Source organism: Lycorma delicatula, chromosome 4 (genome assembly GCF_047948215.1).
Source record: "Lycorma delicatula isolate Av1 chromosome 4, ASM4794821v1, whole genome shotgun sequence".
In the NCBI taxonomy this organism is placed as follows: domain Eukaryota; kingdom Metazoa; phylum Arthropoda; class Insecta; order Hemiptera; family Fulgoridae; genus Lycorma; species Lycorma delicatula.
In genome coordinates this window covers 207,554,976-207,580,902 of record NC_134458.1, presented here as the reverse complement: position 1 = coordinate 207,580,902, position 25,927 = coordinate 207,554,976, and the positions used below count along the sequence as shown (strand labels likewise).

Sequence of the window (25,927 nt, the reverse complement as noted above, 5' to 3'; positions counted from 1 at the left end):
AATGTGGGCTAATAAAAAATGGATTACACAAAATATTAAAAATTAATAAATAAAAAAAAATATCACGCATGGTATTGCAGTTTATGCTAATAACATTTTAAAATTTGTTTTTAAAACAATTACATGTGAATATGAGTAACTAAAGCAGGAATTCTGTGAGAAAAACATTGTACTTGCATTAAACTGTTGTTCAGTGTGTTGCAATCAATAACTATCAACAAAAACCACCCAAACACACCAAAATAACAGGCAACTTTATCAATTTACATAAAAAACACTTTTAGAATCCTGGATCATGACAATCATCAGTTTTAACATATAACAAAGATAATGCATTGCCTGAAATAGTATTTTAATAACTGATGATGAATCCATGGATCTGAAACATACTTTTTATATAAATTTGTTTTTATTAACAGATTCTTTATGATTATAATTTTAAGAATACACAATGTAATTGTGAAACAAAAAATAACAACCAATTATTCATTGTAGAATTGTAAAAATGAATAGTTTTTTCACTTTAAAAACAATTACTTTGCTTATTCAGACTAAAAATTGATTGGCTCGTAGTTATTGAGAAATATACATACTTCAGTTATTCAGTATATACTGTGCAAGGTTTAAATAACTTTTTGCCTATTAAGAGTGCTGTTTCTTTATTCATATTAGAAAAATTATATGGAGAAAATATTGTTGGGTAGAAAAAAAAGGAACAAGGCAGAAATTATAACATAAAAGTAATAATTAAAAGTAAAGCCTAGAAGTTCCTGTCAACCTCAATGTAACATCTAGTCAGCCAGCAATGTGAATGACAAAGTGATAAAATGTTAAATGACCCCCTTCTAAAAAAGAAGTTTTATTCCTTCTTGTATATTTAGCAATGATGATATTTTCTGCAAGTGATATTAAATTATAAGTCATAAATCATATCTTTATCAAATTTAACACAAGTGCTGACTGAGACTGTTTTTTAGAATGATAAGCTATATTTTATGTATAAATAACCAGTAAAAATGTATAAAAAAATATGTAAATAACCTTTCATAACCATTTTCTTTGATAATTTCCAACTACAATGGAACTGGCAAGGAAAATACAATTTATAGTCTCATAAGTAATTGAAATTGACTAATTATAAACTAAATAATTAATTTAAAAATTATTAAGAAAATTATAATTCTTACATTGGACAGGTTGAAGATTACAAAATCTGAATGGATCGCCAGTATAACCAGGTCGACAAGTACAAGTCGGTAAATGATTAACAACTTGACAATCTGCATTCTGACCACAAGTACCAGGACATGGATCTTGACATTTATTACTTATACAAGCTCTATTTGATGGACAATCAGTATTTAATACACATTCTGGTCGACATCCTTCATAAGGATTACCAATAAATTCAGGTAAACAAGTACATGATCCGGCTTCATTTTGTTCTCTACATACTGCATTACTACCACAAGGTGATGGTACACAAGGAGTTGGTCTTTCTTGTGGCACTGGAGTAGCTGAAATAAATAACAAATAAAATTGCCGTTATGATCACTGATAAAATCAAATAAATATACTGAGAAAAAGTTATAATGTAATATTTTATTATCTAATAATAATAATAATTCAAATAATATAGATAAACACAAGCAAACATTGAAATAATCAATTATAAGAAATAATAGTTTTATTAATTTAAAAAAAAAATTATGGGAAAATATTAAAATACACTGTATCAATTAAAAAATAAATTAAAAAAAAAAAAAATCAGAACTTTTTATCAATTATAAAAATTAATTTTAATTGTAAAAAATAACATAAAAGTAAACTTACTGAATAAAAAAAAATAATAACCTCATTGTTTATTTTTATGTATTTCCAGTTATGAATTTCTAAAAAAAAAAGGTTTGCATTTGTGACAGGTATTATTAAACCATTCTAATATGGGATATCATCATCAGTGATCCCTCTTCTCATTGAGAGCTGGTGACCCAATTCATAACCTGCTGACAATTTTCTGCCATAGCTCACAGTCCTCTCTGTCATTTGAGTCAAGTCAACGTGTTAAATGTTTCTCCAGTCGCCTCTTCAATTTGGTCCAGTCATCTTTTCAGTGGTCTTTCATGAGACCTGATGCCCTCGACTTTTCCCTGCACGACTAGCTTCTCAAGATTTTGGCCAGGCCTATTGATTATATGACCGAAAAAGCAGAGGATGTGTTGGAAGCATATTGTGGACAACCTCCTCAGCATACTCAGCTCATTTATAATCGAGTTTTTCGTTATCTTTTCCGCCTATTCGACATGGAGCATTCTTCTATAGTTCCATATTTCTAAGCATCAATTCTCCTTCAGTCTTCACCTTGATAGTCTAGGTCTCAACGCTATACATGACTACTAGAAAGACTAGTACCTAAAGCAATCTCAGCTTTGTATTCTTCATGATACTTCGCAAGCGCCTCCTTTGCCAGGATAATTTTTTTTTGTAGTTTGGCCAACAAGCCCCCATCTTTATCTACTGTGGAACCTAAATATACAAAACTGTCCACCTTTTCAAAATCACACAGCGCATCTCTGACTGGAAGTTCATTGGCTGTCTCCAATCATAACTTGTTTTTCTGTTGTTTAATTTCAGCCCTAGTGCCTCACTTTCTAGCTGAACACAGTTGAGGATCTCCTTCATTTCAACTTAAAAGATATTTTATAATGTGGAATGAAAATGTTTAAGATTTCATTAAAACACATATTAAAATACAGAGAAAGGTTTATCTAATATTTGTAAAAAAAAAAATAAAAATTAACTATAATAAGAGTAGATCAGGAAAATAAACAAAAATATAAATACAAGTAGAAAATTGTACAGAAACTTGTACAAAGTTGAAATAATAGATTTGAAGTAAAAATTTAAGAACAGACTAGCAACCTAAAATGAGAAATAGAAAAATGGCATTAGCTAATGATAACATTTTTTTAAAAGAAACTAAAAATTATATAAATTCAAATGGTATGAATTCATTAAGGGAGAAATAAATGAAAAAATAAATAATAATAAACTAAAGAAACAAAATGAGACAGATAAGAGAATAACAGAGTTAAACACAAAGGTAACAGAACAAATAAGAATTGAAGAAGTTTGTTATTTTAACAGTAAATTAAAAAAAAATCTGATGAAGAAAAACAATAAAAGCAGATATTACAAGCAAGGAGAGCTTTCACACTCTAGTGATGCCTGCTGATATAGAAGGCCAAAAAGGGGAAACATTGAAGGATTTTGAAATAGGGTAAAAAATAATTAAATTTAAAATTGAAAGGGCTAGAAGAATCTTGAAGATAATTCAAGACAATTTTGATAAAGAGAAATTTGAACCACAACCTAAAAAAAAAGAAAAAAAAGATGGATATTGGTCTATCGTAAGATGTGCAGGATTAGTTACTCTAATACAAGAAGAAAATGTACAAAATAAGAAGAGTTAGAGAAAATAAATGTTAAAATAAACAAAGGAACTAAAATTGTGTAGTATGTAGAAAATATTTTATGACCAGAAGAAAACCGGAAAAAATAGAGAAGTACCAATCAAATGGCTCTTTTTTTAAAACATACTAAAAGAGTATTATATAATTATAATATTATATGTAAGTTCCAAAGGGTTTCCTGTGGCATAAGCCAATTAAAATTAGATACAATCTTTATTTCTCAAATGTATAGATACATATAAAAAATTCTAGTAATAAAGTTAGGAAAAAACTCTCGATAAACATAAAAAAACAAAGCAACAGATGGAAGAACACTTTTATTGAATGTACCAAAGTCTAAAAAGAATTTAAAAATAATAAAATTAAGTTTAAAATAATTAACAATGTAAATTTTGCTAACCTTGTTGTAATATGCACTGCACAAATGGATTTCCAATGTAGCCAACATTACATATACACTGAGGTGTATTACTGACAACACGGCAAACTGCATTAGTTCCACAAGTTCCTGGACATGGATCTTTACACTTTTGATTGATACATGCTAAATGACTAGCACATTCACTGTTACTGATACATTCTGGTCTACAATTTGGTGGTGTACCAATAAATTCTGGTAGGCAAGAACATGACGGACTTTCTCCAACCTCCCTGCATTGTGAATTTGGTCCACATGGGCTTGGTTGGCAAGGATTTGTTGGTGGAGCTGTTGCTGGTGGAGGTATCGGTTGACATCTTATGAATGGATCACCGGTCATACCAGCAGGACAACTGCATATTGGATTATGATTTATAACCTGACAACGTGCTCCAACACCGCACGTTCCAGGACATGGATCTCTACATTTCTGATTCATACAAGCTTGATTCAAATTACAATCTGCACTGCCAACACATTCTGGTCTACATGCCGGTGGACTTCCAATATATTCAGGTAAACAAGAACAAACAGCTTGTTCGTTTACTTCTTTACATTGACTGAATGGTCCGCATGGTGAAGGATTGCAAGGCTGAGTGATGATAGGTGCTGAAAGAAAGAGAAAATTACAATTAAATAAATAAAGACAGTAAAAAAATAAACCAGAATAAATCATACTGCAAGTAAAATACGATTATACAAAACAATTAAATCCACTCACCTTGCATTGGTCGACATTCAACGAATGGATTTCCAGACATTCCGACTGGGCATGTACACATTGGTATATGATTTATAACCTCACATGTTGCACCCTGACCGCAAGTTCCTGGGCAAGGATCAGTACATTTATTTCTAATACAAGCTCTATTTCTTGGACAATCGGTATTAAGTACACATTCTGGTCTACATCCTGAATAAGGATCTCCTTGAAATTCTGGTAAGCATGTGCATATTCCATTATTACATTGTGCATTTGATCCACATGGTGATGGATTACATGGATCTGCTTCCAGTGGTTCATTAGCTGAAAAAAATTTAAAGGTATAAATTATATAGGACATTTTTAATAAGAGTATACTATTTAGAGTAGCAGATTTTTAACCAACATAACATACTGAACACCTAAATAATGTTTTTACCAATTTTTTAATATAATATTATAAAGTACAGAATTAAAACTACAGACATTGCATAGAATTTATAAAATTAATTTAATTGCATATGGTTAGAAGTATTGTACAGAAAAACACTGTTTTATACTTTGCATTAATGCTGCTAATTATACCAAACATTAAAAAAAAATGAAATTACAGATCTCAAAATTTTCAAAATTTAATCTCCTACGATAATGATTGAAAATTATTTTTAATTTAATGAACTTATTTAATTTTTTAAAGAAATATAATAACAGGTGAACTATATTAAAAACACTAAAACACTAAAAAGTTATGTAAATTCAACACAGTACTAATATACTCTGTTGTTAGATACAAAAATATGATTAAAAACAACAAATTAAAATATTTTAGTCTATTTGAATAAAAAGAAAGATAAGTAAAACTTCTGCACCATTTTAATAAAGGATGAATTCTTCCACCCTGGTAAAGTTTTGTTTGAAGAAAAAATTAAGTGTGAAAGGCTGAAACAGTAAAATGCTTTGAAAAAGATCCTTTAAACTCCAGCTCTGAAGGGTTGGGATGCTTTTCTTAAATTAAAAAAATGTCAATTATATTTTATTGTAACTAATTTTTAATAATCTAAAAAACATAGCAAAAGTGAAATTTTTATGAAGTCCAATCAATTCCTTCCATAACTTAGGAGCTATCAAAATCTCTGAGCTCTTATTTAAAAAAAAAAGAAAAATAATCTACTTAATATACAACATATTATGTTCATATTAAGCTGCCTAATGTTGTTTCTTTCTTGTAGACTAAACCATGTTAAAAAATAATATATACTATACACAAATGTTGACATTCAGAATTTTGTAATTTTTAATTTGAGGACCATAAAGTGATAAAAGAAAAAATTTGGGTGAGTCATTTTTAATTTTTATTGATAATATTTTCCATTTGTTTTATACTATAACAGCAAGTAAGATAACACAATAAAAATTATATGGTATGAAAAACTGTATAACTGCGATGAAAGAAGACTACATGTAAAGTAAGAACACAAGACAATTTCCTAACTCATAAATCTAAAACAATAGAAAGAGTATTATCTCTTTTTCAGAAAAAAATAAGGATATTTTTAATAATATAAGAAAAATTATTGTGTTCTACTCAAAGACCAGTTAAACTACTTTCACTATCGAGTCATAAATATGAAAAAATTAACATTATCTAAATAAAACTATAAATAAAAGAAATTGGAGGTCCTGAGCAACTTCTATATATATATATATATATATATATAAAGTAACTAGTAATACATACACACACACACACACACACATATATATATATATATATATATATATATATCATTACATTTGTAAAATAATTTACATAAAAATAAGAAAAGTAAATAAAATAAAAGAAAGAAAGCTTGTACCAAGAATTAAATCACGGATTACACATCAACTAGTATATCAGTTTATACAGCTACAGAGGTTAACCATCTAGTTTAAGTAAAATTAATTTAATACCTTCAATAATCTTCAGGTTCATTAGTACAAATTATAAATTTAAAAAGCTAAAAATACAAGAGATTCTAAGACATATACAAAAGATACATAAAATCACCTTTTTAATGAAAAACATGGGAAATTATGGAATTGTGGAAAAAATATTTATAAACAACTAATAATTTAAATTGACTGATATTGCATTTATACTATATTAAGTTAATTACTAAAGACATAAATTATTATATTATTAAAAAAACATACATGGTGGTGGTTTTGGGAAGCAATTTGTAAATGGATCTCCAGTCATTCCTTCAGGACAAGTACATATTGGAGTATGAATGATTACACTACACTGAGCATTAGTACCGCATGACCCAGGACACGGATCTCTACACTTTTCTCTCATACAAGCCAAATTACTAGCACATTCAGCATTTATTGTACATTCTGGTCTGCAATTCGGTGGACTACCAGTATATTCTGGAAGACATGAACATGAAGGTGAGCCTCCAATATCTCTGCACTGTGAGTATGGACCACATGGTGATGGAACACAAGGATTAACTGGTATTGGTGCAGCTGGAGGTGGTGGAGGTGCTGTAATGAAAAAAAAAAAACAGATCATTACAGTAAATCAATACAGTAAGTGCTGAAAACAAATTATTTTTAATTTATGCGATGGCCATAGTAACAAATTTATAAAAAAATATGTAAATACTTACGAGGTATTGTTGAGCATCTAGTAAATGGATCTCCAGTAAATCCTTGTCGACAACTACAAATTGGACTATGATTTATAACTTGGCACTGAGCATTTAATCCACAAGTTCCAGGGCATGGATCTGTACATTTCTGATTAATACAAGCTCTATCCAATCGACATTCTGAACTAACTACACATTCAGGCCTACAACCAGGTGGACTTCCGATATAATTTGGTAAACATGAGCACACTCCCTGTCCATTAACTTCTTTACATTGACTGTTTGGTCCGCATGGTGATGGATTACATGGGTTGATTGGTGCAGCTTCTACAGCTATAAGAAAAAAATCAAATAGAAACTTAAATAAGACATAAAAAATAAAAGATTAATAGAATAAAAAATTATGCTGTTAATTAAAAAAATAATAATTATAAAAAGAATTATTATAATATTACTGACAATTTATAAGTTAGATCATAAAATTATATGATCTGTATAACTGGAGAATTAATTTTTTTATCTTAATATGGAATATACATAGTATAAACATGTGAAATACACCAAACTGATTGGAATAAAAAAGATAATTGCAGTTTAGGCTAATCAGAAAGTAATGAATGGGAAGTAGCATTTGATGCTTGAATAAAGAATATGTAAATTAACAAACAGGAGTAGGTCAGAAACTTGAAGCAGACAGATGTAGGCCTACATGAAATTATTTTTTGATAAGTATGGTCTCTGATAAGGTATCTATAAACATTTCAATAATACTGCATTTAATATAATACTACTTACATAAGACCTGCTAAGTTTCAGTTAAATCTGATATGCTTCTAATCTGTACATAGTTTAAAAGGGAATACATGTTTCAAAATGCTACAAGTCTGCTCACATTAATTTTAAAGCTACTATATAACATATACCCTAATAAATAAAAATATCCTTTTACTTTTCATGAACAATGAACTATAAATAAATAAAAAACTGATAAAATATTGAAGACATATATATAAAAAACTTACGAGGTAGTGGTTGAAGGTTACAGAATCGGAAAGGATCACCAGTGTAACCTGGTCGACAAGTACAAGTTGGTAAATGACTGACAACTTGACAATCTGCATTTTGGCCACAAGTACCAGGACATGGATCTTGACATTTATTACTGATACAAGCTTTATTTGATGGACAATCAGTATTTAGTACACATTCTGGTCGGCATCCTTCATACGGATTACCAAGATATTCAGGTAAACAAGTACAAGATCCTGCTCCATTTTGTTCTCTACATACTGCATTACTTCCACACGGTGATGGTACACAAGGAGTTGGTGTTTCTTGTGGCACTGAAGTAGCTGAAATAAAAACAATTATATATGAATAGAAAATTAAATACTGTTGTCATTAATATAAAGGGAGACACACATGGTAAGAAAAGACTTTTTAAAATGATCCACAATCTGATTATAAATCAATACAACTTAAAAAAAATCATATCATAACCATTTTAAGTAAGATCCATTTAAATTTATAATTAATTTATTCTTGGAGCATATATTTAGCATGTTTGTAAATAAAAATCTCACTACATGTGATTTTGGGATGTATTTTGGTTAGAGAGTGAAAAACATTTCTATAGAGATTCACAGGCAAAGATTTAACAGGGCTGTGTTTTAACACTCCATACTCATACAGAAAATCAAACTATTCAAGAGTTTTATTAGTATTTTTCTGCTGGGAAATCTTTGACCACACTCAGTACAGTTTCTAACACACAGAGTGATGAGCATCCTTTCCGGCATTACAAAGATTTGAAAACGATAATCAATTGAAAAATAACATAAATGTTAAATAGTTCAAATCAAGGGTAGGAGAGTTTCTGAAGTATGATTTACTGAAATTATATAATTTGTACTGTGTATAATGAATATATATATAATATTATATGAAATATAAACCTATATATAATTTTATATGAAATATAAACCATCACAGCACATTAATTAGAAAAGTTAAACTTACTATATTAAGTTCCAGTAACTAGTTTTCGTGGTATCCTGCATCTTCAATTAGTATTAAATTCTATATTTATTACATTAAAACATATTCTTTTAATTGCATGACATTTTATTAAAAATTATGTTGTTGCCAACAATTGGTTTGTATTTTTATTATGTTTTTAATTAAATCATCATCATTGAATGTGATCTGGTGGTTCAACATTTAATATTTTTACTTATATTTATCAATGCAATATTTCTCAGGTAATATATGTACTATATATATTGAAAAAAAACGAAAAAAATAAAAAGTTAAAAATAAAATTTGACAGCTTTATAGTTGAAAATAAACTGTTTATCTTTTTTTAATAATGATTTTATTTCAAAGCAGTTCTTATTAGAAAGGAAAAAAGATTATTCCTTGTATACTAAACATTGCTTAATGTTATAAGATATAAATCAGTTTCTAAAGAAAACTTCCTATTTTTAACATACATTTCTGTAAAAAAAAATTTAATGTTTTAACAATTTTAGATTACTCTGAGAGAGGAGAATATCTCTTGGGAAGGAAATTTCTATAAGATCACCACTTCCTTTGATATTTCTTTTTATGAAAACAAATATTATATGATTGATTTATTAACATGACGAAAGAAAAATGAAAATTTGTCTACTTTAATTTTTCATAATTTAGAACAATGTTCTTTAAACATTCATAATTTAGAAACAATGATAAAACTAGAATTTTTCAAGTTGAAAATTTTTTTCAGTTGTTTAATTTGACAATTTATGAGATGCTTTTTTTTAAATATATATTATAGAAAACCACAAACACCCACAAGAAATAAAAATAAAAAATGGTTAACATCTATCAATATTTTGTTATTTCAATTTTTTTTCAAAAATTAATGAAAAACTTCCTGTAATCATCAACTTCTACACAAAATTTCATGATTAAAGATTAAACCACAATAGATATGTAAAGCCAAACAGTAATGAACACACCAACAGAATTTTATAATGAAAACTAATATTTTTAGCCATATAAAAATGTTAAAAATACACAAATGATAAGATTATATGGCAATATACAAGATAGCAATTACCTTGGACTGTGCATTGTGTAAATGGATCTCCAGTATATCCAACTATACAAATACATTGTGGTGTATGGCTAAGTACACGACATTCTGCATTTGCTCCACAAGTTCCTGGACATGGATCTCTGCACTTCTGGTTGATGCAAGCTAAATGACTAGGACATTCACTGTTACTAGCACACTCTGGTCTACAATTTGGTGGTGTACCGATAAATTCTGGTAGACAAGAACATGATGGACTTTCTCCAACCTCTTTGCATTGTGAATTTGGTCCACACGGGTTCGGCTGACAAGGATTTGTCGGTGGAGCTGCTGGTGGTGGAGGTATTGGTTGACATCTTATGAATGGATCACCGGTCATTCCAGGTGGACAACTGCATATTGGATTATGATTAATAACTTGACAACGTGCACCGACCCCGCAAGTACCGGGACATGGATCTCTACATTTCTGATTTGAACAAGCTTCATTTCTTCCACAATCTGAGTTTACAACACATTCTGGTCTACAACCAGGTGGTGTACCGATATATCCTGGTACACAAGAACATACAGCTTGTCCATTAATTTCACGACATTGACTGTAAGGTCCACAAGGAGAAGGATTACAAGGTTGTGTAACAACTGGAGCTATAAAAAAAAAAAAAAAATGTATTAGTCTAAAATATTGAAAAATAAAACATTTAAAAATAAATACTGGACAACTTAAACAATATAAAATCCAACTTACCTTGCATAGGTCGACATTCAAAAAATGGATTTCCAGACATTCCAGTAGGACATGTACACATCGGTATGTGATTTATAACTTCACAAGTTGCACCTTGACCGCAAGTTCCTGGGCAAGGATCAGTACATTTATTTCTAATACAAGCTCTATTTCTTGGACAATCTGTATTAAGCACACATTCTGGTCTACATCCTGAGTAAGGATCTCCTTGAAATTCTGGTAAACATGTGCATACTCCATTACTACACTGAGCATTTGGCCCACATGGTGAAGGATTGCAGAGATCATTTTCCAATGGTTCTTTTGCTAAAAGAAAAATAATTAACCATTAACGATTTGTTTTATATATATATATATACACCTACACCTACATATGCACAAAATAATTATAACTATAGTCACAAAAAAACATGATTCATATAAAATATATAAAAATATGCCATTTTTATTTTAATTTATGAACCTAAATAAACAATTTCCAGAAATGATAGTTAAGTTAATAAAGGAAACAGGCTGAAATGAATAACTGAAATTAGCTGAGTAAAGAGTAAACAACTTAATAATAAGCTATTCTTTTAAAATAAAATAAAAGAACCAAACAGAAGGAAAAATAATACATCATCTGATAAAAATCATATAATATGAATATTCAATAACCTGATTACAAAAAAATAATGATTTTAAAATAACTTAATATACTTACGTGGTGGTGGTTTTGGGAAACAGTTTGTAAATGGATCTCCGGTCATTCCTTCAGAACAAGTACATATAGGTGTATGATTGATTACACTACAATGAGCATTAGCACCACATGATCCTGGACATGGATCTCTACACTTTTCTCTCATACAAGCCAAATTACTAGCACATTCAGCATTTATTGTACATTCTGGTCTGCAATTTGGTGGACTACCAGTATATTCTGGAAGACATGAACATGATGGTGATCCTCCAATATCTCTGCACTGTGAGTTTGGACCACATGGTGATGGTACACAAGGATCGACAACAATTGGAGCAGCTGGTGGAGGAGGTGCTGCAAAAGAATAATAAACATTTTGTTAAATGGTAACCAGTTAAAAGAAATAGATTCAAAATACATAAGACAAACAAAAGGAAGTTTAAAAAAAATTATGAAGTTATTACTTACGAGGTATTGGAAAACATCTGGTGAATGGATCTCCAGTGAATCTTTGTCTACAACTACATATTGGACTATGATTTATAACTTGGCACTGAGCATTTAATCCGCAAGTTCCAGGACACGGATCTGTACATTTCTGATTAACACAAGCTCTATCTAATGGACATTCAGAACTGACAACACATTCAGGTCTACAACCAGGTGGACTTCCAATATAATTTGGTAAACATGAGCACACACCTTGTCCATTAACTTCTTTACACTGACTATTAGGTCCACATGGTGAAGGATTGCAAGGATCAACTGATGTTGCTTGGACAGCTGTAATTAAAAAAAAAGGTACTTAAAAAATTACACAGATCAAAAATTAATCTTATAACTTACCATTCAAAATTAAACAACTGTTCAGTAGTCTGAGTATCCCCCTTTTGCAAGAGAAAATATTTATTTTTGTAAATTTTTTATTTATTCTTATATCATAAATTTATTATTTATTATTATAGATGAGTGACATGTTAACTTTTCTTGCTAAACAGACCTTAAGAAGTAATTTGTAACTTCAGCTTTTTATGTAATAAAAAATAGTAAGTAGTTAACATTTTTAACGGTTATAAAAATAGTATATACTAACTTTTGAAACTCAGATAATAAAAAAATCAAGAATTTCCATTCAGTTATTTAATAAAAAAAAATAATGAAAGAATAATAAAACCATAATAAATCATAATAAAACCATAAATCTGTACTGAATCTTAAAAATTGTTCTGGATCATTAGGAATACTTCAGTATTTAGAATCTTGCTAAAATACAATGATGTTGAATTTAAGTAATACCTTAATGTAAATGTATTATATAATGATGAAGGAATTGAAAAAAAACTAATACAATTATCAACATACCTTTTTTATTTTTGAAAAACTTCCATTAAAAGAAAAAACCTAAGCTCTTTGTTTAGCAGCCAGTACTGCTTGGCTCAAGTGATCAATTTATAAATGAAAATAAATTTATGAACAAACCTTAAAGCTCTAAGAAAAATCTAGACATTTAAAAAGAATGTAAAGTATAAATAAATATACAAAAAACAATTTAAAAAAAACATTCTACTATTGTAATTGATAAAATAAAAATTGGACTCCTCTTTGATTAATAACATAAATCGTACACAGAATTTATGTTTGTAATTTAATTTGATTAACTTCTGAAATACTAAAAAAACTAATGAATAAGTAACAAACAATATAATTAAAAAAATGTACAACTTAAATTAACAACAAATAAAATTTCTGCATTACTCTTCACGCTCAGTAATGGTTTATTATAAATACAGTATAATAAAAGAATTTCTTTATTAATAATAAAAAAATATCTTACCAGGTGGAGGTAGAAGATTACAGAATCTGAATGGATCACCAGTATAGCCAGGTCGGCAAGTACAAGTCGGTAAATGATTGACAACTTGACAATCTGCATTTTGACCACAAGTACCAGGACATGGATCTTGACATTTATTTCTTATACAAGCTCTATTTGATGGACAATCAGTATTTAATACACATTCTGGTCGACATCCTTCATATGGATTACCAATGTATTCTGGTAAACAAGTACAAGATCCTGCTCCGTTCTGTTCTCTGCATACTGCATTACTACCACAAGGTGATGGTACACAAGGAGTTGGTCTTTCTTGTGGTAATGGAGCAGCTGTAAAATGAAAAGAAAAACTAGGATAAACTATGTTCTTTTTTTATTTATTTACTATATTTATTAATTATCAAGCACTTTTGAAGAAAGTAGTTAAATTACATAATTAATCATAATATATATAAAGATGAAATATAATTTTTTATTTTAATGAATTATCTTATAACATATTCAACAGTAAGAAAATAGTTAACATAGATACTGGTGACCTTTCCCAGCACTTATGTATATGTTGTAAAATTAAACCCTTTCCACCTGGGATGAAGTTGAAAATTATTTTTATACTTATGACCTCTTTTTCTTTTCTACATAATTTCTTATTAAAAAATAAATAAATATATTTTAAAAAATTCAAAATTTATTTAATAAAACAGTAAGCCTTAATATAATAAACTTAGCCAATTATGCTTAAATTTACATTTAAAAGATTAATTATTTTTTAGGAAAATTATGAAAATATCTATCTGTATGACAGATGAAAAAGTATTTAATTCTGATATTGCCTCATTGAGCATTAAACAAAAATTTTATTTTTGCGATGTTAAAGAGTAAAAAGCACCAAAATTTATGAAAAATTATTTTTACCCAAGGTTAAGGTTCAGGTTTGAAAATTAATTCTACTCTGATGTGATGTAAAAAAAAATTAAAGTAGAAAAATTAAAAAATTCATAATTTAGAAACAATGATAAAACTAGAATTTTTCAAGTTGAAAATATTTTTTCCGGTGGTTTAATTTGACAATTTATATGATGCTATTTTTTTTTAATATATATTATAGAAAACCACATACACACAAGAAAAAAAAAATGGTTAACATCTATCAATATTTTGTTATTTCAATTTTTTTTCAAAAATTAATGAAAAACTTCCTGTAATCATCAACTTCTACACAAAATTTCATGATTAAAGATTAAACCACAATAGATATGTAAAGCCAAACAGTAATGAACACACCAACAGAATTTTATAATGAAAACTAATATTTTTAGCCATATAAAAATGTTAAAAATACACAAATGATAAGATTATATGGCAATATACAAGATAGCAATTACCTTGGACTGTGCATTGTGTAAATGGATCTCCAGTATATCCAACTATACAAATACATTGTGGTGTATGGCTAAGTACACGACATTCTGCATTTGCTCCACAAGTTCCTGGACATGGATCTCTGCACTTCTGGTTGATGCAAGCTAAATGACTAGGACATTCACTGTTACTAGCACACTCTGGTCTACAATTTGGTGGTGTACCGATAAATTCTGGTAGACAAGAACATGATGGACTTTCTCCAACCTCTTTGCATTGTGAATTTGGTCCACACGGGTTCGGCTGACAAGGATTTGTCGGTGGAGCTGCTGGTGGTGGAGGTATTGGTTGACATCTTATGAATGGATCACCGGTCATTCCAGGTGGACAACTGCATATTGGATTATGATTAATAACTTGACAACGTGCACCGACCCCGCAAGTACCGGGACATGGATCTCTACATTTCTGATTTGAACAAGCTTCATTTCTTCCACAATCTGAGTTTACAACACATTCTGGTCTACAACCAGGTGGTGTACCGATATATCCTGGTACACAAGAACATACAGCTTGTCCATTAATTTCACGACATTGACTGTAAGGTCCACAAGGAGAAGGATTACAAGGTTGTGTAAAAACTGGAGCTATAAAAAAAAAAAAAAAAGTATTAGTCTAAAATATTGAAAAATAAAACATTTAAAAATAAATACTGGACAACTTAAACAATATAAAAACCAACTTACCTTGCATAGGTCGACATTCAAAAAATGGATTTCCAGACATTCCAGTAGGACATGTACACATCGGTATGTGATTTATAACTTCACAAGTTGCACCTTGACCGCAAGTTCCTGGGCAAGGATCAGTACATTTATTTCTAATACAAGCTCTATTTCTTGGACAATCTGTATTAAGTACACATTCTGGTCTACATCCTGAATAAGGATCTCCTTGAAATTCTGGTAAGCATGTGCATATTCCATTGTTACATTGTGCATTCGGCCCACACGGTGATGGATTACATGGATCAGTTTCTAATGGTTCATTTGCTGAAATAAAAAAAAAAAAAATGAATGATTACCTTATTAACACCTAATTTAATATTCTAACATAATATTAAAGACAAAAACATATTTTCAGTTATAATAAAAAATATTGTTTTGGGATTAGTTTGAACAAAATATAAAAAATAGCAATCTTGTTTTTCAATTTTAAGAAGATTAGTAGACATTTTTAACTCAAATGAATGCACCAAATAATACAAAAAAAGTCTTTCCAAATGGTATATTCAACAGATTATAATAAATAAATTTTAATTTGTAAGATAAAATGAATACAGCAACTTTGATTATTAATTGTATATAATTACCTGGATTCAATTTGACTTTGGAAATAGGACCCCCAACTTTAAATGCTAGGCACTTTCATTAGGTTGGGTTGGTTAGCCATCAGCAAAGAAATAACAAAGTCTGCAGAATTGTTGGAGAATTTTGCTTTCCTTGAGATTCTTCCAGGTAATTTGCATACCATTCAGCCCCCAATAAATATATCTGGATGCCATACAAACTAGGTGCCTGGAGAGAGTCAGCGTATGCCACAGAAGTAATCCAAGATAGAATGGATGAAGAATTAGGAAAAATGGGGAGTCATTCCTCAAAGGATGTACTTATAATTAAGATTGTATGATTTGCTGTTCTTTAAATCATCTAACAGAAATACAGTGTGGAGGTAGTATGGAAAATACACTAAAATCAGTTTAAAGTAACTTAATGTACTTACGTGGTGGTGGTGGTTTTGGGAAACAGTTTGTAAATGGATCTCCGGTCATTCCTTCAGGACAAGTACATATTGGAGTATGATTGATCACACTACACTGAGCATTAGAACCACATGATCCTGGACATGGATCTCTACATTTTTCTCTCATACAAGCCAAATTACTAGCACACTCAGCATTTATTGTACATTCTGGTCTACAGTTTGGTGGGCTGCCAGTATATTCTGGAAGACATGAACATGATGGTGATCCTCCAATATCTCTGCACTGTGAGTTTGGACCACATGGTGATGGTACACAAGGATCAACAACAATTGGAGCAGCTGGTGGAGGAGGTGCTGCAAAAGAATAAAACACATTTTGTTAAATGGTAACCAGTTAAAAGAAATAGATTCAAAATACATAAGACAAACAAAAGGAAGTTTAAAAAAAATTATGAAGTTATTACTTACGAGGTATTGGGAAACATCTGGTGAATGGATCTCCAGTGAATCCTTGTCTACAACTACATATTGGACTATGATTTATAACTTGGCACTGAGCATTTAATCCGCAAGTTCCAGGACACGGATCTGTACATTTCTGATTAACACAAGCTCTATCTAATGGACATTCAGAACTGACAACACATTCAGGTCTACAACCAGGTGGACTTCCAATATAATTTGGTAAACATGAGCACACACCTTGTCCATTAACTTCTTTACACTGACTATTTGGTCCACAAGGTGATGGATTACATGGATTGCTTGGTGGAGCTTGTGCAGCTGCAATACAAAAAACAATCAATAATTAAATAATTGCTAGAATGCAATTAGCACAATCTACACATAAAATTATATGAATATAACATTCAAAAATTATCTAATATGGTTCTACGAACAAACATTTTTGTTAATGAATTCAATGTGTACGTGTATGAATACTTTTTGTCTCAGATCTTGATTTTGATTTCAGATTCGGTTTACGCATCATTAGTGAATTACTAAAATATATTAATGGCTGCAATTGGTGTCAGATTCACCTAAGATGACCACCAAAATTAAAGTTTTGTAATAATCATTATGCAATAACAGTGTAAGCTTTCAAGTTGATTCAAATGTAAGGTATACTAAAATTAATAAAATATATAAATATAAATTTTGTAAATCAAGTGTAAAACCCCAAAATGGGGGGAAAACTAAATTTTTAATAATTGAAAAAAAAAATGCTATAAAGCCACCAAAACATGAGAAAATAAATTATATTAACTTAGCGTATATTGGCTTCCAGTGGGAATTTAATAAAACCATAACACTCATTTGCATCATCTGCAGATCTTTAAAATTTAAACTTAGAAAAATGTGTAACTCTTTAATTGTAACAAATACTGAAAAGGAACTGATGTCATAAAAGACTATAAATTATGATTAACATAATATACGAGTACTGATTTGATCGGGCACCAAAATAATGGTCAATCTAAGAGAACTTTAAAACGTAATAAATAATCCCTGAAAGACTTACATACCTTAATATAAAATAATTAGTTTATAAAGTGTTAAAAATTATTAATTATAGTCAAAGTCCTGTTCAAATATCTTTAATTGCTTAGGAAATATAATTAAACAGTAATAGTAACAGAAATAATGGACTGCTGTGAGCTTTCTCTGCCGAAAGTCCTGCGCTGTCCGACATGAATCAGTCACTTCGGCCATTGGCAGGGATTGTCCCATGGGTAAGGGTATGGGAACCCTTACTGCTACGTGCGAGCCCTGGGATGTCGGTATCGTGGGTCAAGCAGTACCTGACTCCCCGGCCCGGGTTAAGTTTGTGAGAGGCGGCTGACTTGGGGAATCCAGGCAGGATCAATGATCTTGGGCAAGCCCAACCGTCTCTCCGCCCGCACCCTGTGTCATCATCACAGCCATATTGTAGGATTATGGACAATTTTTCATCACATCTTCCGTGGTAGAAGGTCCACGTAAAAGCCCTCGTCCTGGAGAGCCTTTGTCTTTGCTGGCGAAAAGAAGAAAGGGCGTAGAATTTAGCGATAAAGAAGAGATTATAGACCTGGAATGGAAGAAGGAAACTCGTAAGTTTAGACCGAAGAATACTGATTCAGTACCAAAATATTTGGTTATAAAGAAGAAAGACGGCGATTTTTCGAAAACTAGCCCTTTCGTGACGTGATAGCTCGTGGCATCACGGAAGCTGCTAGTGGACCGGTTAAAGAAATACGGAAAACTTGAGTTGGACTTTTTGTAGAAACTATCAACGACACGCAATCGTTACGACTATTGAAAACACAGAAGATCGGAATCATGGACATTGAGTTATCTCCCCATAGTACATGAAACACCTCAGAGGGCGTTATCGCGTGCAGGGATTTGTTAAACTGCACAGAAGAGGAGATTGTAGATGAATTGCATGAACAAGGTGTTGTTGCGTGCCGTCGCTTTAACATGCGTCGGAACGGGGAAGTTCAACCATTTGCATCACATGTGTTAACGTTTAATAAACCAAAGTGTGCGAAGAAGATAAAAGCTGGATGTGCGTCCGTCTATCTCAACACCTTTGCATTGCTTTGGGTGTCAGAGATTCGGACATACGGCGGCTCGTTGTACAAGGAAGCAGATATGTGTGTGTGTGTGTGTGTGTGTGTGTGTGTGTGTGTGTGTGTGTGTGTGTGTGTGTGTGTGTGGGGTGAACCATTACAACTGTATGAACTGAGTAGGGATCCCCTTGTCTGTGTCAACTGTCATGGACACCATTCTGCAAGGTCTAGGAATTGTCCTATTTATAAACAAGAAGTAGCTGTTCAAGAGATTAAGACAACGCAGAAAGTCAGCTACTTTGTCGCAAGAAAAATTCTGCTTGGCAGAACGCCAAAGGCCGCGTCTTATGGACGGGTTACTGCTGCTCCTGCCGCTTCCTTCACACCAAAGGATATGGTAATGGAATTGGCGCCTTCCTTAGCAAGCTTAGTGGTACAAATAATCGATAAGAAACTGAAGAATCATACAATTAAGGACAGTAGCCCAAAGTCGTCGAGGAAAGCAGACGTAACAAAACAAAAGTGTGCTACTCCACCGAAGAATGAGCCTTAGACCAGCTTAAAGGCGAAGGAAATTGAGACAAAAATGCAGAAGGAACTTGCAGCTAACATTCAGACTGAAGAAATCCAAACTTCGGGAGCTGCGAAACCAGAAATCTTCATTTTGAAAAATGAAGATTTAGGAAAAACTACAATTGAACCTCAGAAATCACGGAGGCCTTTAACTGAGACGGCGAGACACTCGGCCGCCCCACACGTTCTTGCAGTGAGTACATCAAGTCTTGACTGTGATGTATTTCTGACTGCGCCAAAGGAGCCGGTGTCATCTGTTGCCGGTAGCAGAAGATCCTTCGCGGTTTCCGCCGTCGGGACTGAAGGATCGATCTCAGATGTATCGGATACCGCAGAATTTGACATCGAGGCTTTCAGGAAAATGAAGAGGAACAAAAACGGATGGCATAAAGGGAAACCAAGACGATACAATTGAAGAAGAGAAAGATCATATATCTCAATCAAGAATTTTATAAAAAAATGTATTTTTTATTTATATGAAAATTTGATATATATTTTTTGAGGTTTTAATATAAGTGTTTTGTGTGATGTTAAATGGTAAGAGCCCTTTACACCCTTGTCATACTTCGTTTAATAGACTTTTTAATGTGCAGACAAGATTTTGTTTTTAGAGTTTTGACCAAATTTCGTAAGAAATGGCTAGAAAGATTTTAAAAATAACGAGGGCCTTTACACCCTTGCTATGTTATGTTTTCGGGGTTTCAATAACCATTGACAAGTCTTTTCCAGATGCTCTTTTTGACAAGACTAGTCCTTGACTATATCACCTGCGTTCTCTTTTTTGGGAATTTTTTTCTTTTATGATGCAGAAGGGGCTAATGGCCGTAGTAGTTCATGCCCCTAAAACTTAAAAAAAAAAAAATAATAATGCCCTGAGGTAGATAATCCCCACGTCCGAAACACACGACCTACGTTCCACGTTCAGGGCGGTAATAGTTGGACATAAGTACTATTAATAATGCTGACTAACGGGGCTCCAATTGTTTTTCTTCGGCCCGATTTTTCGGCCACCTGCAGACATTAAAATTAAAACGATTAAGGAAACGGATCAATCGCACCATCTTTAGAGCTGGCGATGTGGGGGCCAGGAACGAAATGATTGCAGGTGTAACAGAATCCCTTTCATTGTCCACATGCCGCCCGCGATGGCAAGCATGTAGCTAAAGTGCCCATGTATGTCGGAGCATGGAAGCCCTGAAAACTTCGGTGTGCAGGGGCCTGGAGTCAGTGCAGAGATTGTGTATCCGCTCTCTGCCAGGACATATGCCGGTTCCACCGGAGTACCGGACCGGACCTTCAGAGTTGGTAGCCCTGGAGGGGGGTGTCCCCAGCGGCTAGCTTTGCTACAGAAGGGACAGAAAATCATGCAAGTTGAACAAACGCCAAACGTGACAGAGGGTTTACGTAAACACCCTCGTCTTGAATCATTCGTTTCACCTGAAGCAAAACGGAAGAGTTTTGAGACCGCAAGGTTAGAGAAAGAGGCTAAGAGTATACAGAGAGCTCTGTACAAGAATAGTTTTTGTAAACCAAAATATTTTTATTAGTATAGAGGAAGGTAATTTTTCAAGGATAAGTCCTTTCCTTGTCGCTCGGGAGATAAATAATTGTGTTGGAGGCCCAGTAAAGGAAATCCGTAAAACTTTTAACGGACTTCATGTAGAGACGACTAATGACAATCAATCGCAGAAGATTCTTGGGCTGAAGAAGATAGGTGAGTTTGCTCTTTGAGTTGATCCACACAGCACCCTCAGTACATCAAAGGGTGTTGTGGTTTGTCGGGATCTAATCAATTACACGGATCAGGAGATTGTAGAAGTGTTGACACCTCAAGGTATGATTAAATACCAAAGGCTGAACTTGAGAAGGATCGATGAAGTTCTTCCGTCTGCCTCTCATGTCCTTACTTTCAACAAACCAACCCTGCCAGAGAAAGTGCGTGCAGGAATACACAGGTTGAATGTGCGGGATTTTGTGCCGCAACCCATGAGATGTTTCAGTGTCAAAGTTTTGGCCATACCGCTGCTCGGTGCGAAAAACCACAAATATGCATGTGTGGTGTGGAAATTCATGAAGGGCAACCATGCAAGTATCTTCCTTCCTGCGTAAACTGTAAAGGACAACACTCATGTAGATCGAGGAATCGTACTGTTTGCAAAGATGAGGTAGTTGTGCAGGAAGTCAAAACCCTGCAAAAGGTCAGCTACATCGAGGTGAAGAAGACTGTAAACGCCCACAAGCCCAGAGCAATGACAACTTATGCTCAGGCTGCGACTTGCTGTTCCTGCTCCAACTGCTGTTGATACAGACCAGTTTCTCGGTAAAATTGCGCCCACATTAGCTACTATGATTGAGAGAATAATTGACAATAGAATGAAGTCTTACTCATAAGGAATTTATAAAACCTGTGATAAAGATACAGCCTCCAGCTAATACATCGATTATAAGCAAAAGCGCACCTGAAACGAAGACAGGTGCTAAACCAGCGGTTCCAGTGAGTCTGCACAACATTTTAGATGTTGGTGCGAAAAAGGTGGTTGCTTCGGAGTCTTCTAAGTATGCTCCCAAGCTTCCTCCAACTGAGGTGGTCTCCAAACCACAGAGACGACACAAAGGAGGGACTTGTTTCCCTCCTGCCTGAGGTGGTGATTGATGCGACTCCTGTTGTGGGGATCTCCCAGGTTTCCGCCTTTCAATCGGCGCCTAAACCAGGCGTCGATACATGCCCGTCGTCGCCTGCGGCATCGATGGTCTCCGATTTGGAGATCGGGAGCTATACGGGCAACGACATACTTATCGAACACGAAGCTGTTCGTAAAATGGAAAAGAAGAGGAAAAAGGATGGCCGAAAGGCAAACCAAGAGATTAAATAAATTAAAAAATTAGTGATTCGATAATTCAATAGAAAATCAGTGGATGCTTGTCAAACATCCATGAGCTCCAACGTTTGGTACATGACGTAGATGCAATTTGTATATGCCTGCAAGAAACACATTTCTGCCGAAATGAAAATTTCCAGCGAAACATTTCGCCGAAAATTTTCCGCGAGATCAACCGTCAAATAAGAGCTAGAGTTGGAGTAACCGTATTAACATCGACTAGAGCTACGACCGAAGCGGTTGAAAGAAACAAATCTGCAAGCGGTCGCAATCACAATGGAGCGTCCGCTGCACATATACTTGCCAAATTTTTATTTGAAGGAGGATGACATAACACGACTAATTACTCTGCTTCCACCACCCATACTACTGGTAGGTGACTTTAATGCACATAATTCTCTTTGGGGGTCGGATCGAGTAGATCCCAGTGGAAGAGAATTATAAAAGTTCCTATTGACTTCCGATTTCATTATCTTAAATGATGGTTTAGGAACTTTTTTCAATACCAGAGATGGATCGATGTCCTGTATAGATCTTGCACTTATAAGTGGATCGATAGCACCGAGGTACACTTTCCATATTTTAGAGGATCTACATGGAAGCGATCATTTCCCGGTGCAAATTGTGACTCACGTTACGAGGAAAATATATCCAATCTCCAAAAGATGGAGGCTTGATAAGGCAGACTGGACGAGCTTCACAGCTAATACGATACTCCCTGAAACATTGAGTTATCGAAGCCGATGTTGATGCTATAATTAACGATATATTTAATTCGGCATCAAGATATATTCCCAGAACATCTGAAAAACTGAAGAAGCGACCCGTTCCGTGGTGGAAAGATGAAATAAGTGAAGCTATTAAAAGAAAGAAAAAAACGTGTAACGCCTTTAAGAAATGTCTAACAGTAAAAAATCTAATTGCCTTTAAAAAATACAGAACGTATGCAAAAAGACTTATGATATATTCCAAAAAACGATCCTGGCAGCAATACGTGTCATCCATTAATAGAAACACAACTGCATCAGACGTTTGAAAGAAAGTGAACGCTATCTGGGGGCGTGCAAGCTTTGCTCCCGTAACTTGCCTTCAATATGAAGATGAAGTTAAAGATACGCCAAACGAAATTGCAGAACTATAGCCAAACATTTAGAAGAAGCCAGCAAGACGGGTAACTACGATAAATATTTTAGAATGAAAAAAAAAACAGAACTTGAGGGTCCACTAAATTTCAGAAATTAAATAAATTATTCATATAATGTACCTTTTAATATGGAATAACTTGTGAAAGCGTTGGAGAAAGCTGGCAGAAGGCATTGATGTGACCTGGCGACATGGAATAATGCTTCAATTACATGAATGGGGCATTCGCGGCAATCTGCCAGTTTTACTCAGCAACTATATGAACGACCATACTTTCCAAGTAAGCGTTAACAATGAATAATCATCAGAAAAAAGATTGAAAAATGGCATACCACAAAGTTCGCCGTTGAGCGGTACCTTGTTCACGATCGCCATCAATAAACTAATATTAGCCATGCCAGCAGAAATCAACAAAAGTGCTTATGTCAATGATCTGGAAATTGTGTATGCCTGCAACAATACAGCTGGTGTGAAGTACAAATTGCAAGAAGCGATAAACGCCCTCAATGAAGTTGTGAGGAATAATGATTTCAAATTTTCACCAGAGAAAACGAGCTGTGTACACTTTTGTAGGAATAGAACTACTCACTGGTATTGCAGGGAATGAAAGTGCAGACGAAACTGCCAGGAAGGCGGCAGTCTGTGATAACTGGACATAATTCCTATACGAGTGGCATATGTTAAAAATTGTCTAACTAATACAATAAGAAACTTTTGGAGTAATGATTGGAGAAGATTAAATACCAAACTAAACTCAGTTAAAACTTCAAGTAAATGGAAGAGTGACGTGAAGCTGACTCGCCGACGACAAGTGTGACCAGACTCAGAATCGGGCACACACGAATAACAAATTCATATTTGTTAACCACAAAGAAAGACCAATGTGCAGTGTTGGTAATAATGCCCTTACAGTCTAGCATCTAATGGAATAGTGTACCATATATGAAGACCTCAGAAAGAGGTTCAGGCTAAGAAATAGTACTGCTACTGATTTGGGAAATGGAAATGAAGAAAAAATAGTTGCGTATCTGCACGCCAGTGGACTATTAACAAGTCTAAAAGGAAATCCAAGCTGTGTTACGAAATCTCTAAGCAAAGTAGTTTAATTCTATGTATAAAAAAAGAAAAAAGGGATCTTGAAGCGTGGCATGTGTAGGGCCAAGAGGTAGCCCCCCCTTGCCTAAGGTGCCTGGGCTTGCCTGCACGCAAGAGTCGGGGCGTATCCGATGATGGCATAGGAGACTCTCAAAGGTGGACAGAGGGCGCATGGCAAAGGGTATGTGCAAGATGTGCCTGAAGCCAGGTAGGTCAGGACCAGGAAGGGCAGCCTCTTCGCTGAGGGGTTCTTTGGCCATCCTGAACAGGTGGTCAAATTGCTCCACGACGCGGGGAGGGGTCCCGATGGGTTAAGTCCTACAGGACAATTTATAGGGGGTAGTCAACTGCCATGGCATCCTGGGGTGACTGATATAATGCTTGACGGCGATTCCAATTGACACGGGGGAGCTTATAAAAAAAGAAGAAAATGTTGGTATTCTTTTCATTTTTAGTTTGTGTTTTATTTATTTTTTCATTTTAATATTGGGGCCCTTTACACCCTGCAAGTGTTTTTAGTGTTTGTGTTTAAATGTTCTGTCTTGTTTATTTTGGTGTTTTTAAATAAAATGTAAGGGCTCTTTACACCCTTACATATGATGAACCTGATGGAGATTTAAACCTTACTTTAAAGAATGTGATGAGGGTTAATGACCATAGAAGTTAATGCCCTAAAAAAAAAAAAAATGATAATAAGAATGTTCGTTCAGAAAAGTCTTAAAAAATTTTTTATTTCTAATGATTAAAATTGAATAATTCCTGCTTAAGTTGAAATCGATTCTAAGAAAAAAATACTTCTTTTATATCGTTTTTTAATAACTGTGACCTTTGTATTATTAGTATGGTAAAATTTTGTAGTGTTAGGTCTTCATAACAGACTTTCTCTCTCTTTCTGTATAGCTTCCAGAAACACTGTTACGGTATTACTTCAGAGGATGAATGAGGATGACATGTATGAATGTAAATGAAGTGTAGTTTTGTACAGT

General features: G+C 33.1%; 1 protein-coding gene across 1 annotated transcript in view; it reads right to left on the bottom strand.

The window, feature by feature from the left end:
* Positions 1-25,927, bottom strand: part of dpy (fibrillin-like protein dumpy) — a 705,616-nt gene that overhangs the window by 102,430 nt on the left and 577,259 nt on the right. The window contains exons 103-117 of the mRNA XM_075365108.1: positions 17,168-17,482; positions 16,718-17,053; positions 15,682-15,987; positions 14,959-15,582; positions 13,574-13,903; positions 12,208-12,522; positions 11,761-12,093; positions 11,058-11,363; positions 10,334-10,957; positions 8,253-8,582; positions 7,249-7,563; positions 6,788-7,123; positions 4,613-4,918; positions 3,874-4,500; positions 1,188-1,517 (exon numbers count right to left, since the gene is read on the bottom strand). Of these exons, the coding sequence (XP_075221223.1) occupies positions 1,188-1,517; positions 3,874-4,500; positions 4,613-4,918; positions 6,788-7,123; positions 7,249-7,563; positions 8,253-8,582; positions 10,334-10,957; positions 11,058-11,363; positions 11,761-12,093; positions 12,208-12,522; positions 13,574-13,903; positions 14,959-15,582; positions 15,682-15,987; positions 16,718-17,053; positions 17,168-17,482 (5,733 nt within the window). The remainder of the gene's footprint in view (positions 1-1,187; positions 1,518-3,873; positions 4,501-4,612; positions 4,919-6,787; positions 7,124-7,248; positions 7,564-8,252; positions 8,583-10,333; positions 10,958-11,057; positions 11,364-11,760; positions 12,094-12,207; positions 12,523-13,573; positions 13,904-14,958; positions 15,583-15,681; positions 15,988-16,717; positions 17,054-17,167; positions 17,483-25,927) is intronic.